This window comes from Channa argus, chromosome 5 (genome assembly GCF_033026475.1).
Source record: "Channa argus isolate prfri chromosome 5, Channa argus male v1.0, whole genome shotgun sequence".
In the NCBI taxonomy this organism is placed as follows: Eukaryota; Metazoa; Chordata; class Actinopteri; order Anabantiformes; family Channidae; genus Channa; species Channa argus.
This window is the reverse complement of record NC_090201.1, coordinates 29,207,697-29,222,409: the sequence shown is the minus strand read 5'-3', so window position 1 is coordinate 29,222,409 and position 14,713 is coordinate 29,207,697. Positions and strand designations below refer to the sequence as shown.

The 14,713-nt window shown below is 38.1% G+C and overlaps 2 protein-coding genes across 2 annotated transcripts in view; both read right to left on the bottom strand.

Moving 5' to 3' along the window:
- Positions 1 to 7,412: 7,412 nt before the first annotated feature.
- The window catches only part of LOC137127293 (dedicator of cytokinesis protein 3-like), a 164,797-nt gene continuing 157,496 nt past the window's right edge, over positions 7,413 to 14,713 (bottom strand). The window contains exon 54 of the mRNA XM_067504094.1: positions 7,413 to 7,517. Coding sequence (XP_067360195.1) covers positions 7,500 to 7,517 — 18 coding nt within the window. The 3' untranslated portion in view covers positions 7,413 to 7,499. The remainder of the gene's footprint in view (positions 7,518 to 14,713) is intronic.
- Positions 9,317 to 11,136, bottom strand: LOC137127332 (dedicator of cytokinesis protein 3-like). Its single transcript, XM_067504191.1, has 5 exons — positions 11,037 to 11,136; positions 10,596 to 10,714; positions 10,274 to 10,361; positions 9,785 to 9,904; positions 9,317 to 9,405 (listed from the first exon to the last, which is right to left on the bottom strand). The coding sequence occupies exons 1-5, from the start codon at positions 11,065 to 11,067 to the stop codon at positions 9,317 to 9,319; spliced, it is 447 nt and encodes a 148-aa protein (XP_067360292.1). The 5' UTR covers positions 11,068 to 11,136.

Here is a 14,713-nt window from a genome sequence, read left to right as displayed (position 1 = left end):
CTCCCCTTTCCACTATCCCCAACCGGTCGAGGCAGATGGTCGTCCACCCTGAGCCTGGTTCTGCTGGAGGTTTCTTCTGTTAAAGGGAGTTTTTCCTCTCCACTGTTGTCTAGGGCTTAATCAAGGGGGAATTGTTGGGTTCTCTCTATACATCTTTATAGTCTTGACTTTATTCTGTAAAGTGCTTTGAGATGACTTTGTTGTGCATGGCGCTATATAAATAAAGTTGAATTGAATTGAATATTTTCTAGCTTTAAAGTAATAGGAAATTCTTCTGAACCTCAGTTAAGGCTGGACCTCAAATCACAAAAACGAGATAATTATACAATAAAATAGGTTGAGCAATTTATCTTTGAACAAAGGATTAATTGATAAGATTTAAGCTTTTATGAAAAAATAGAAGTCGTCCTCCACTAAAATTTGATTCTGCAGCATTACCAAACCACACAGTAGCGGGCGCTGCAACAAACACTAAACGTCAAACGCTTAAACCCCCGGCAGCAGCAGAAGAAAAAAGTCAAATCAGTTCAGTTCTAAGATACACGCCGCAGTAACAGAAACGGAAAAGAGAGAAGTGGAATCGTGGAGGTTGGAACACTGGAATAAGAAAAGAACTGGACCATGAGGACGAAATGGAGGTGGGGACATAGAAGGTTTACTGAGAATCCTGGACAGGTTTCTTCTTTATATCTTTACGTAAATTAATTCTTTTTTTTAAATAACACTATATACATTGATCAGGCATAACAAAGTAAACACAGTTGAATTATCACATATCTGACAGTTTTAACCTAAAAACTTAGAACTTAGTAAGTTGTAAAATTAGAAATTATTGCAGAGCTGCTGTATTGGATTAGACTAAATTGCATAGGTGTTCATAATGTTTTGCGTGGTCGTTGTGAACAGCACCAACGACGTGTGAGCACCAATTACAATACACAACAATTACAGCAGAAATTAGACAGACTAAATAAAAACAAAATAATAAATCACACACAACAGAAGATTTTAAAGCTAACAGCCTATTGTCCATTAATAAAAACAATAAAAGCTGAGAAATTGAGCTCATGACGTTAGAGGTCGATCTGCTTTTATTATCCACGCATTATAAATTATTAACAATGTCAGTCATATATAAGGTAAATGATGGTATTCTACCGTTATAGTTTAAAGATATCGTATTTTCCCATAATATTGTGATAAATCAGCTCAGAAATTTTGGATGGGTTAGGGTTATAAGATTCAAATATTTGAACCTCTTCAATTCCAAGAGATGCTCTTTCCAAAATTGATGAAATGTTCGTGGCTCTCGAGTGACAGTATTGTGAATGAATAAAAAAAGTGATTGAGCTCCATCACTGCAAAATGCAAACGTTTTACACTATATAATGTGTAATTTGAATATAAGTAAATTTAAATTTCTATCAACTGAATTAAATTAACACATTATAAATGTAGCTGAATTATTTTTGTATCAAATTGTAGCCCATGTTTCATATGTATGGAATTGTTTGAGAGGGAGAGAGTCCTACACATATTGGGGCGACTGTGGCGCAGGAAGGTACAGCGGTTGTCCACCAATCTCACAGTTGTTTGTTCAATCCTCAGCTCCTCCGGTCACATGTCGAAGTGTCCTTGAGCAAGACACTGAATCCCAACTTAGTTGCTCCCTGTAAGTGTTGGCCAGCTGCATAGCAGCTCCCCCATTGGTGTATGAGTGTGTGTGTGATTGTTAGTGTGAATGGGTGAATAAGAAGCAGTGTAAAGCGCTTTGAGTGCCAATAGGTAGAAAAGTGCTATATAAGTGCAGAACATTTACCATATTCAGAATATTATTTTTGAACAAGGACATTCAGACATCAAGGAATAAAAAGGATACATATTAATATTAAATAGCATGCAACTTTTATTTTAATATTTGTTACATTTATTATATACTAATATTAGATACTATGTATATATTGTGAGACATATTTCTGATTTGACCCTAAAAATAATGAAAAAACATGTTTTGGTATTTTCTATGTAAAAGTACTCAGATTGTGATCTGGATCTTAAAAAAGTTGATCAGGGCATCTCTACTACATACCTCTATTATATGTTATTCATACTACAAATAAACTACTAATAATAATGGAATAATACTCATAGATGCAAGTCTGGATATCATCACATTAACCCTGGTTAAATACTACACAATATTTACCAGTCAAACACACACAGTGAATAAAACATAACTGTTTATTGTTTGTCATTATTCACGAATCCACAGCACAGAAGTTTGTTTAGTGAGTAGGAAAAATGTGAGTATTTACATCTACTGTCGTACACGTCATAGTTTATACCCATGCTAACACAAAAGACTTTTATATACAAGAAATACTTATTAGCATCATTGTACAAAGAAGTACCATCTTAGTATCTGAAATTGTCATGGATGCAAAATACACAAATAATAATAATAAACCTCCATCAGCTGCTCATCATGTTCAAAGGAACTTGTGTTGTTGGCTGTTTAAAAACAGTTTTACATAAGTTAGACATAAGTTTTGCTCTTTGTACAGAGGGAGTATCTATACTGATCAGAGTATTGACCTTTACTTTGCATCCATCATTTGATCGACTGCAGCATTTACACAAAGAACTACACACTGTGTTTAGTTGTTTTTCTGTCACACCGTGCACAGGACAGTCTGTCAATCAGCTCATGATCATTTCTCAATCACATTTTTAAAAAAAACTTAAAAAAATGGATCAGTGGGCAGAGGTGGAAGAAGACCTTTTACTTAAAAGTATAATAACAATTTTACAAATACTTGTGTACAAGTATCTACTTGTACACAAGTATTTATACCCATTATTAGCAAAAGTACACATTATATTGAAGAATGACTCATTTTCACAGTAATGTATATTCAGCTATTGCATTGTAATTCAATTCAATTCAATTCAACTTTATTTATATAGCGCCAATTCACAACAAAGTCATCTCAGGGCACTTTACAGAATAAAGTCAAGATTATAAAGATGTATAAAGAGAACCCAACAATTCCCCCTGGAGCAAGCCACAGGCAACAGTGGAGAGGAAAAACTCCCTTTAACGGAAGAAACCTCTAGCAGAACCAGGCTCAGGGTGGACGGCCATCTGCCTCGACCGGTTGGGGTGAGTGGAAAGGGGAGAGAGAAAAGAACAGAGCAACAAAAAGCAACAACAAAACATCGGGCAGATTGGTAGGACCAGTAGCTTCACGCTGGAAGACACACAGCTTCAAAGCCGGGGGACACCTGCAGAAAGGGACAGAGAGAGGGGGACAGAGGAGGACAAAGACAACTACGGGAGAGAACACACAGAGTTAATGACATACAGTGGTGACAATTGCGGGGTGAGAGGAGAGATGGTCAAGAGGAGGAAAGGAGCTCAGTGCATTGGGGGGTGGGTCCCCCAGCGGTCTAAGCCTATGGCAGCATAACTATAACTAACTATATGCTTGATTAAAGAGGAAGGTTTTAAGCCTAGACTTAAAAGTAGAGAGGGTGTCTGCTTCCCGAATCGTAACTGGGAGCTGGTTCCACAAGAGAGGAGCTTGATAGCTAAAGGCTCTACCTCCCATTCTACTTTTGGAAATTCTGGGAACCACAAGTAGGCCTGCATTCTGAGAGCGAAGTGGTCTACTGGGATGATATGGTGCTTCGAGGTCTTCTATATATGATGGAGCCTGACCATTCAGAGCTTTATATGTAAGAAGCAGGGTTTTAAATTCTATTCTAGATTTAATGGGAAGCCAATGGAGGGAAGCTAGTGAAGGTTATAATATATAAAATATGATCTCTTTTGCTAGTTCCAGTCAGCACTCTTGCTGCAGCATTTTGGATTAATTGCAGGCTCTTTAGGGAGTAACTGGGGCATCCTGAAAGTAGGGAATTACAGTAGTCCAACCTACAAGTAACAAATACATGGACTACTTTTTCAGCATCACTTTTAGAGAGGATGCTAATTTTGGCCGTAGGTGGAAGAAGGCTGTTCTAGAGATTTGTTTTATGAGAGTTAAAGGACAAATCCTGGTCAAAAATAACTCCAAGGTTCCTTGCAGTAGTACTGGAGGCCAGACTTATGCCATCTAGAGTAACAATATGGTTGGACGTCATGTCTCTGAGATTTTTAGGCCCAAATACTATAACTTCAGTTTTGCCCAAGTTTAGAAGTAACAAATTGTGGTACATCCAGGCCTTTATGTCTAGTAGGCTTGAAGTTTGAATTACTGATTATTTTCATCTGGTTCCATAGATAGATATAGCTGGGTATCATCAGGATAGCAATGGAAATTTATGGAGTGTTTTCTAATAATGTTGCCTAAAGGAGACATATATACAATTCGTCATTCGAAGATCGAAGTGGTCTACTGGGATGATATGTTGCTATGAGATCTTATATATATTTCTTATATATTTTAAATTCTATTCTAGATTTAATGGGAAGCCAATGGAGGGAAGCTAGTGAAGGTTATAATATATAAAATATGATCTCTTTTGCTAGTTCCAGTCAGCACTCTTGCTGCAGCATTTTGGATTAATTGCAGGCTCTTTAGGGAGTAACTGGGGCATCCTGAAAGTAGGGAATTATAGTAGTCCAACCTAGAAGTAACAAATGCATGGAGTTTTTCAGCATCACTTTGAGACAGGATGCTTCTAATTTTGGCAATGTTCCGTAGGTGGAAGAAGGCTGTTCTAGAGATTTGTTTTGTGAGTTAAAGGACAGATCCTGATCAAAAATAACTCCAAGGTTCCTTGCAGTAGTACTGGAGACCAGACTTATGCCAGCTAGAGTAACAGAACCGAAACCGGGGGTTGTTCTTGTTTTCTTCTACTAATGATGAATAATATGCTGTTCTGGCATCACTGAGAGCTTTTTGTACATTTTTAAACTATTTTTCCAGGCTAAAGGAGATTCTTCTAAATTTCTGGAACGCCAATTCCTTTCCAACCTTCGTGTTTCCTGTTTTAGGTTGCGTGTTTGTGAACTATACCATGGAGATGCCTCTTCTGGTTTACTTTAGAATTGTTCGTAGTGAGGCTGCAGAATTGTCAACAAGATAATCTACTTGTGCAGGAGTAACATTAAGGTGGCTACTTTCCATTGTATTAACATATGGTGAAGCAAATGATGAAAGAATGATTTCTTTAAATTTGTTGACAGCTTTTTCACTTAAGCATCTGCTATATTTTTCCCTAACTGCTGTATAGTCCGTTATTGTAAATTCAAATGTTATTAAAAAATGGTCAGACAGAAGAGAGTTGTGAGGAAATATGGTTAAATTATCCACTTCAATTCCATATGTAAGGACAAGGTCTAACGTGTGACTAAAACAGTGAGTGGTTTTATTTACATTTTGGGAAAAACCAATTGAATCTAATAATGAATTAAATGCAGTGCTCAGACAGTTACTGTCAGCATCTACAGTCACCCACTATAATGACTTTATCTGTACTAAGCACTAAATCAGATAGAAAATAAGAAAATTCAATCAAAAACTCTGAGTAAGGGACTGGAGGACGGTACACGATAACAAATAATAGTGGTTTTTGAGTTTTCCAGTTTGGGTGTGAAAGGTTAAGGCCCTCAAATGAGTTATAACTATGTTTAGGTCTAGGGTTTATTAATAAGCTAGAATGGAAGATTGCTGCAACTCCTCCACCTCAGCCTGTGCATCTAGGAACATGATAATTAATATGACTTGGGGGGGTTGACTCATTTAAACTGACATATTCTTCCTGCTGCAACCAAGTTTCAGTGAGACAAAATAAATCGAATTGATGATCACTTATTAAGTCATTTACTAACAGAGATTTAGAAGAGAGAGATCTGATATTTAATAATCCACAATTAATAGTTTTGGGGTTTTGTTCTGTAAGAGGAGTAGTCTTAACTTTTATTAGGTTATTATGATTAACTCCTCTTGTTGTCATATTTACTTTATGTAATTTAGGTCGGGGAACAGAGACATTTTATATTGGGAATGTTCCATTTGAGTCTTTTTTGGCTTGATCTCATTTAACACTGTACATCTGCAGTTTTGATTTGATTTAGTAATTTATCCACAGTAAATGTTTGTTAGATTTGTATCTGGCACATTTAACAAACAGCTGTATCCTAATTATTTAAAATTATGGATATAAGTCAAGAATAATTGGGAGAATTTGACGTGACAGGATGAGGAAAGATGTATTACTGTGTCAAACAGTGACTCTCAGCCCAGTAACTCTTGTACAGTGATGTTACAGAGTGGAGCATCTTCCCTCACAAACAATCTTTGTCTGAGTACTGACACTTTAACAGGCAGCTCACAGAATTAAAGTTCATTAGTGAAGCTGAAACCATGTTTTTCATATTTTGACATATGTTCATGATGAATAATTCAGAGTTCAGAGTGAAAATCTGAAATCTAAAATTTGTCTGAACTTGTTGGTTTGCCAAGAATATTCAGACGTACTCAATCTCTTGTTATTGTTTATTACTGATTCATTAATCTGTTCACCTCTGTAATGTTGCAGCTGGTAAAAGAGAGAATTTGATTCTATAAACTACTGAGTAGTTTGTTGATCTATTCACAGGGATCAAACTATCTTTACCTATAATGCATTTATTACATTTTTATGATTACTCTGAATATTTAAGTTAACTATTACTTTCAGACAGTTGTGTACCTCATAATTAGCACTTGAGTAAATGTACTTAGGTACTTCCCACTATTGTCTGTAGGATTAATGAGGACTGAGTATACAGATGCTCACTGAGCTTATTAAATAGCCTGGAACATGATGTAATGCAGTTCGTTCTCCCTCTGTGTTAAATCTTTGTGGTAATAAAAAAAATCAAGTTGTGAGAATAATCACACTGCTGTGACTGTGTTAATAACATTAACATAAGTACAAATTACCAACATAAATTAGCTCTAAACCTTCACTGAACGAAAGCCTCTTAATACTGTATGAGGACAAACATTAACCACAATTGTATGAGGTCTTAAAGGTTCAGGACACTTTAAAGATGCGAAACAATAAGTTGTTGTAGTATATTTTTGATTCAGTTCTACTCAGTATAAACTACAAAGCACAGAACATGAATGGTCTTTAATCAAACTGAGTCTTAAATGTGCACCAAACTCAAAGATGTTAAACAGCTGGGAATAAAATCTGATGCTGTTGTTACAGTTCATCATGATAAATGTTTCCTCTCTGTTTGCAGTCAGAACCTGATCCGGCTTTGAGCAGAAACAGGTGTGACAGTTAACCAGATAAACCAAGTGAGTCATCAGCCGTTCAGTGTCAAATAAAACACAGACAAGTGATTAGGTTGATTATGGGATGGACACATTTGAAAAGAAAAGTGATCCTTCACTGTACTTTTTACACATCTGACATATTTTACAGTCCCTCAGTGGTTCGACTTTATACAATTTAAAGACGTCAGTGCAGATTTTCCTCCAGTGCTTCTCCATCATTCACAGTCTCTGCTGAAGCTGAATGAACATGCACACAAAACATTACCCTGATAAAAATAGTACAGTAAAGTACAGTTCATTACACTCACATAAAAAAAATGGCAAAAAGTGGATAATTGTTCTAATCAATGCTTCTATAAATGACACTTTCCTTCACACATCAACAGCTAAAAAAACAAAGCATCACAACTCACCATTTTCAGGAGCTGAGACGTTAACACGACGTCTTCGTGTTTGTGATATCATCCTTTTAAACATCATGTATCAGCAGCTACTAAAGACTCAGGGAGCCTCAACTTGCATATTTCTACTCAGGATTCACCTTCAGTCAAAACTTAGGGATTAAATATAAATTATATTTATATATTTCTGTGTCGCGTTACATTTATGAAAAATGATCCTTTAGTTGGAAAATACAAATACCTTCAGCCTTGTGGAGACAGTTTGTTGATTTACTGATGAGGATTTAGTTGTTCCTCACCTCTTCATGGAATATCAATAATAATTGATTATTTGATGTTCCCCAGTGGACGAACTGACTTCATGTCTCATTGCACTTTAACCTTTGGTCTCATGTTTTTACATTTTTGCATTATTTAAATCCTTAGCTCCAACTCAGTCTCTGGAAACTGTCTCTGCTTTAAACATTCTGCATTTATAAAGATATGACTAATTATTGTTCCTATAAGTTTATTTACTGTTTCTTGTCACAAAGGGCGACTCCATTACATTCTGTTTGGTTGCTTGGATGTTTATGAATGAAACTGTCCTCTGCCGTCCCTGCAGTCAAATATTCTCCAGCTTCTGTCTGATAAATTACCAAATCTACAGCTTCCAACTGGACGATATCAGCTCAGCTAAGCTGAACTATCAGCTACAAACAAAGGTAAGTTAAAGGATCATTTTGGACATTTTCTAACTCAATGCTATTTGCAACAGTTCCCACAGAGACACTGTGCACTGGGTGATATGTTTCTCCATTACACAACATGTGGTATAGAAACTGTTAAAAAATGTTGCCCCAAATTCTCTAAATCACAGTTTTTCCTATAAAGAAACAGGCAGATGCTTTGGAATGATGTCACCTGTTGGAGCTTGTGTCCCACTGATGTTTTTTATTCGTGGCACAGCAGAATAAATCATCCAGGCTGTAGAGTCACCTACATAACCTCTGGGTAAAGACAATTGATCTGTGTTTTTGGTGTCTTTGTGGATTTTTGAAGATACATTTAATTTAATTTAAATATATATATCTTGCTGCTTCTAGCTGAAAAACTTCCATAAACCAGATGATCTCAGGTGAACTAAGGAAATCTGGAAGCGTTTTCAGCTGGAAGTGGAGAGAGGGCAGACAGATGTACATGTCAGAGTCTGTGAAGTCACTCATTCTTCTGGGCGAGGTATCAACAACATATTCTGATTGTTATCAATATACTCTAACGTTGAATTTGTGCAGTTTCAATAAGGGGGCGACATAGTGTGTATATGAATTGTGTTCTATACTGTGACAAAACCATGTGTGTGTTTACATACGATGGCGGTTTTGTCTCTGTACATGACATCATTCATAAACACCAGTCTCCAACGCCTGCTGGTGGTATAAAAGTACATGTGCCACACACTGAACTGCAGGGAGGATGACTTGTGAATGTTTTAGTTCTGAGATGTTGAGGACACAGAGCTGAGGACGGGATATGATCACTTTAACTTACAGCGTTTACTGACTGCTTTAGTTAGTGTCCCGGGACAGGTGGGGGAAATCAAACTCCTTCTCTCGAGTTCATGAATCACACACACACACACAAAATGCATGTACCTCACTTGTAAGTCGCTTTGGATAAAAGCATCTGACAAATGATTAAATGTAAATGGTTGAAAGTGTCAAAGTGCATCAACAGGTGTTGCCCTACAGGGGAGACACAGCAGGACTGACTGAGAGAGATGCATGTACACCTGGGGGGGGGGACACAAGATCAGTGGGGAGGAAGCAGGGGGACTAGGAGGAAAGTGTTTTTATGACAGCTCTGACCATGTGACATTAATCCAGTTATTTTGTTTGTGATGCTCAGGATCAGTATTTGTGTCCTAACAGCTGCCTCATTATTCCAACACTGCTCAGTTATTCTTTATGTTACTGGAATTAACCTTCATCTTATGTTAGTAAACTATGATTCACATCACATAGTAGACAGGAACATTTCTGACACAGCAAACACACACTGAAGGATGCAAACACTAAAGCACAAGTTTAGACACTTTACACACACTGATCTGTGAAGTCGTACCATGAGGGAGGCTGCGGGGGGGAACAGGAGGCGCAAGGACACTGCCAACATGTGCAGGGAGGAAGGGGAGAGCTTCCCTGGTTCCACTGTCCAAACTCCAACTACTGGGAGTGGTGAGGACTGGAGGAGAGACGGAGGAGTGTGTGAATGAACAGTATTGGAGATGAGGTGGAAGAAAATGTGAGAGGAGGTGGGAAAACAAGACAGGGAGAAGAGAAGAAGGGAGGGAGGAAAAAGTAGAGGAGAGAGAGAGAGACGAGGGGGATAATAAAAGAGAGAAAGGACAAGATAAAAAAAGTAGATGAAGTTGAGGAAGAGGAAAAAGCAGAAACAAATGGAGAAGGAAAACGTGGATGGGGACAGTAAAGGAGGACAGGAGATAAAGAGTAGGACAGTAGAATAAGAAGAAGGAAAAGATGAGAGCATTAAAGCTGGTTGAATCAGGGAGTGAGATGAATAACACTTTGTACTGTGAAGGAGCTGACTGACCTTTCTCAGCCACAGACAGGTTGGGGTCACTGCAGGGTTTACACGGACCAATCACCTGGTGGAACAACGCTCGCTGGAAGTTCACAGGCTGCAGAGAAACAAACATGTTTCTCAGCCCAAAACACTTCAGACACCAGAGCAAAGACTTTCTGATTTATGCGTCTCATAAAGTTCATCCTGCTGACAGTGAGAGATTCACGAGGTTTTTGAACATTAGTTTTAGTCAATTTTTTCTGGTTTTGATCCTGACGACATCCAGAAAAACACAGGTTCAAACCTTAAACTTAAAAGCATCTGTCAGTGTGACTCCCACACGTCGTACCTGTCCATTCTCGATCACGTTGGTGTACATCGCGCTGCTCGGCCGGTCTTTGTGCGGCGGCAGCAGCATCAGCATCTCTCTGTTGTGTCTGTACTTGTCAGGCAGAGATGGAGAGCCGACTGCCGAGGGACAGACAGGAAAGAAAAATTTGTCTTATAACAGATTACAGCAAAAATGTTTTAAATATTCCATATCAGCTAAACAAACATGTAGAAAATGACATAAAATCTGACGTAATCTGAATGAACATTTAAAACAAATGAAGGAAAACATGGAGGTAATGGATTCATATATTTATGAATGGATTAGTTTGTAGATAAACAAAAACTGTTGAAACAAGCTGTAAAACCTCTTTATCATTAACAGCCCTAAAGAATCCAGAAACCACTGACACACTTGATGTTTTCCCGCAGCTTTACCTGTGCTGACTGAGCCACTCACCTCTGATGGTGGAGGGGGCAGAGTTCATCATCTGAGAGGGTGCAGAGTGTGTGGAGCTCAGGCTGGAGGAGGAGGGACTGGCCTGCAGCAACAACGGTGAGAGAAAAATGAGTAAGTGTGTAAAACAGCAGAGTAAGTGATACATTTCTATCTAACCTTTTCCATGTCACTAAATTCCATTTAGTCCCAGAAAATCAAACACAGTTCATGTGTGATTCTTATTTCTCATGTGGCTCTGTCCAGAAAATGTAATTCAGTCAAATATGACATAAAAACAGTACTTAGGCATTACAAATAACTGTATTTAATGAAGACAAATACACCCTGTTTTTGGTAAAGTGTCAAACATTAAATCGTTAGATTATACTCTTGTATTATTATATATACACACACAGTTTTACTGATGCAGTTGGTTAAGGTGGAGAAATTTTTTTCACATAGAACTGTCTTCAGTTTCAATTATCTACTTTTTTAATTGAAGGTTTGTTTAGTTGTTTAGTTTGGTTTGTACAAATGCCGTCAAACTAACCCAGTCATCACAATACTTCATTTTCTTAAAGTAGAAGCACCAAATACTCACATCTGACTAGTGGAGCTCTATTTTTACTTCAAAGATGATGAAAGACTTTAACTATTTCCAGAATATTTAATACATTTTTGCTCACTACTACTTCAGTTAAAAACCACCAAATAAAGAACTTCAAACTGAGTTCAAAATTCAGTACAGTCTAGTGTTTGAGTTAATGTACTTAACTAGCAGTGATTTTAGAAGTACTGCTAAGTCCACGCCAGACTTGAGCACCTCGTATGTTTGTATTACTATATTTAGTAGATTGGTATTAGTACATTAAAAAACAAACGCGGTTTAACACACATGCTGTGTATTTCATTACTGGTGCAGACACTCTTTAAACTACTTTCAGTTTTTTGCCACTAATGAGAAATCTTTTCAGGCTGCACCTTTTATATATGAACAACCTAAACAATGCACACGTTTAAAATAGTTGTTGTGGGTGTAGCTTTTAAATGTCATTTACCTAATTATTTTTCTCTTTGTTACTTTTAATGTTTTTTGGAGTATTTGGATCAAGGATTAAATAGCGTGCAACTTTTATTTTAATATTTGATGATGGTGATAATAATAATACAATTCATTTATAGGCGCCTTTCTCAACACTCAAGGTCACCTTACAGACACAATATAAAGAAGTAGTAGAAAACCAACATAACATAACATAACCAGTTGAACAAAGCAGATTGATTATTGATTTTAGTTGGAATAAGTAAGACTGAAAAGGTGAGTTTTAAGACGGGATTTAAACATGGGGGGCAGAGCGACTGAATGCTCTACCCCCCATAGAGGAAAGGTGAGCTTGTGGAGTGGACAGAAGGTGGGCTGAGCATGAAGGTAGGTAGCGTGAGGGTGGATTTGACTGAAGGAGGTCTGAGGTGCATGGGGCTGAAGGTTATGGAGGCCTTGAACGTTAGAAGTAAAATCTTAGAGTTAATGTGGAGATGGACCGGGAGCCAATGGAGGTGTCTGAGGATGGGGGTAACATGATCTGTGAAGGGGTATCTAGTGAGAAAATAGGCAGCCGAGTTCGGAACTAGTTGGACAGGTACAGTTGTGTGTCATGTACATAACAGTGGGACTGGATGTTATTTTTGTTCTAAATATTGGACCATGGGGAAGTAGGTATATGATGAAGTGGAGGAGGCCAAGCACTAAGCCCTGAGGGACACCAGTATTGACAGTGGCAGGTTGAGATGATTGGTTCTGTAATTAAACTAAGTGAGAGTGGCTAGAGATGTAGGATGTGAACCAGTTGTGTACAGTGTCTGTGATGCCAATAGACGTTAAAACGGTTAGGGTAGGAAAGTGTGTCAAATGCTGCAGTAAGGTCGAGGAGGATATGAATGGTGAGCAGTCCGAAATCTGCAGCTAACAGGAGATCGTTTGTGATCTTTACCAGGGTTGTCTCTGTGCTATGAACTGAACCTGCCCGATGTTCTGTTGTTGCTTATGTTGCTCTGTTCTGTTCTCTCTTCACTTTCCACTAACCCCAACCGGTCAAGACAGATGGCCGTCCACCCTGAGGTTGGTGATAAAAGTAGACAAGAAGGGAGACAAGCTTCAACCAGGGTTGTGGGCAGGGAATCAAGTGAACACGGAGGGTTTCAATTAATGGATGATGATCGAGACATCGTTAGGGGTTGGAAGTTGAAAGCTTGAGAGAAAAGAACAGGGAGAAATAGGTGACAGTGAACAGGACAAAACTATAACAAACAGCAGAGGAAATTATACAGTATTGTTCAAAATAATACCAGTACAATGTGACTAACCAGAATAATCCAGGTTTTTAGTATATTAAGTATATAACAAGTTGCCAGTAGGTAACTAGATTCTCACAAAACAAACACACCAAAGACCTAGCATTCATGATGTGCACGCTCTTAAGGCTGTGCAATTGGGCCATTAGTTAAAAGGGGTGTGTTCAAAAAAATAGCAGTGTCTGCCGTTGACTGTACAAACTCAAAATTATTTTGTACAAACGTTTGTGTTTCTGGGATTTAGCATCCTGTGAATCACTAAACTAATATTTAGTTGTATGACCACATTTTTTAAAAACTGCTTCACATCTGTGTGGCATGGAGTCAACCAAATTGTGGCACCTCTCAGCTGTTATTCCACTCCATGATGCCCATATCATGATGCTTGCACCATCAGGCTTCACTGTCTTCACTGTCTACTGTGGCTTGAATTCAGAGTTTGGGGGTCGTCTCACAAACTGTCTGTGGCCCTTGGACCCAAAAAGAACAATTTTACTCTCATCAGTCCACAAAATGTTCCTCCATTTCTCTTTAGGCCAGTTGATGTGTTCTTTGGCAGATTGTAACCTCTTCTGCACATGTCTTTTTTTTACGAGAGGGACTTTGTGGGGGATTCTTGAAAATAGATTAGCTTCACACAGACGTCTTCTAATTGTCACAGTACTTACAGGTAACTCCAGACTGTCTTTGATGATCCTGGAGCTGATCATTGGCTGAGCCTTTGCCATTCTAGTCTTCCGTTTTCTTCCACGTCTCTCTGGTTTTGTTCTCCATTTTAAGGCATTGGAGATCATTTTAGCTGAACAGCCTATAATTGTTTGCACCTCTTTATAGGTTTCCCCTCTCCAGTCAACTTTTTATTCAAAGTAGGCTGTTCTTCTGAACAATGTCTTGAACGACCCATTTTCCTCAGGCTTTCAAATGCATGTTCAACAAGTGCTGGCTTCATCCTTAAATAGGGGGCCACCTGATTCACACCTGTTTTTTCACTAAATTGATGACCTCAGTGATTGAATGCCACACTATTTATTTGAACACACCCCTTTCAACTAATTGCCCAATTGCACAGCCTTACGAGTGCACATATCATGAATGCTGGGTCTTGTTTGTTTTCTAAGAATCTACTGCACCTGCTGGTAAATTGTTTGACACGTAGAAATAAAAAATTTAATAAAAACCTGGATTATTCAGATTAGTCACATTGTACTACTATTATTTTGAACAATACCGTAGGTGTGATGTGGCTGGTGTCTGTCTGTTGTCTTCATGTGAGTGGCTGCGAAGCTATGGTCTGGAGTCCGAATGCTTAGGCCAGATAAATGTCCAGTAATTGGAGTGTTGGGAGC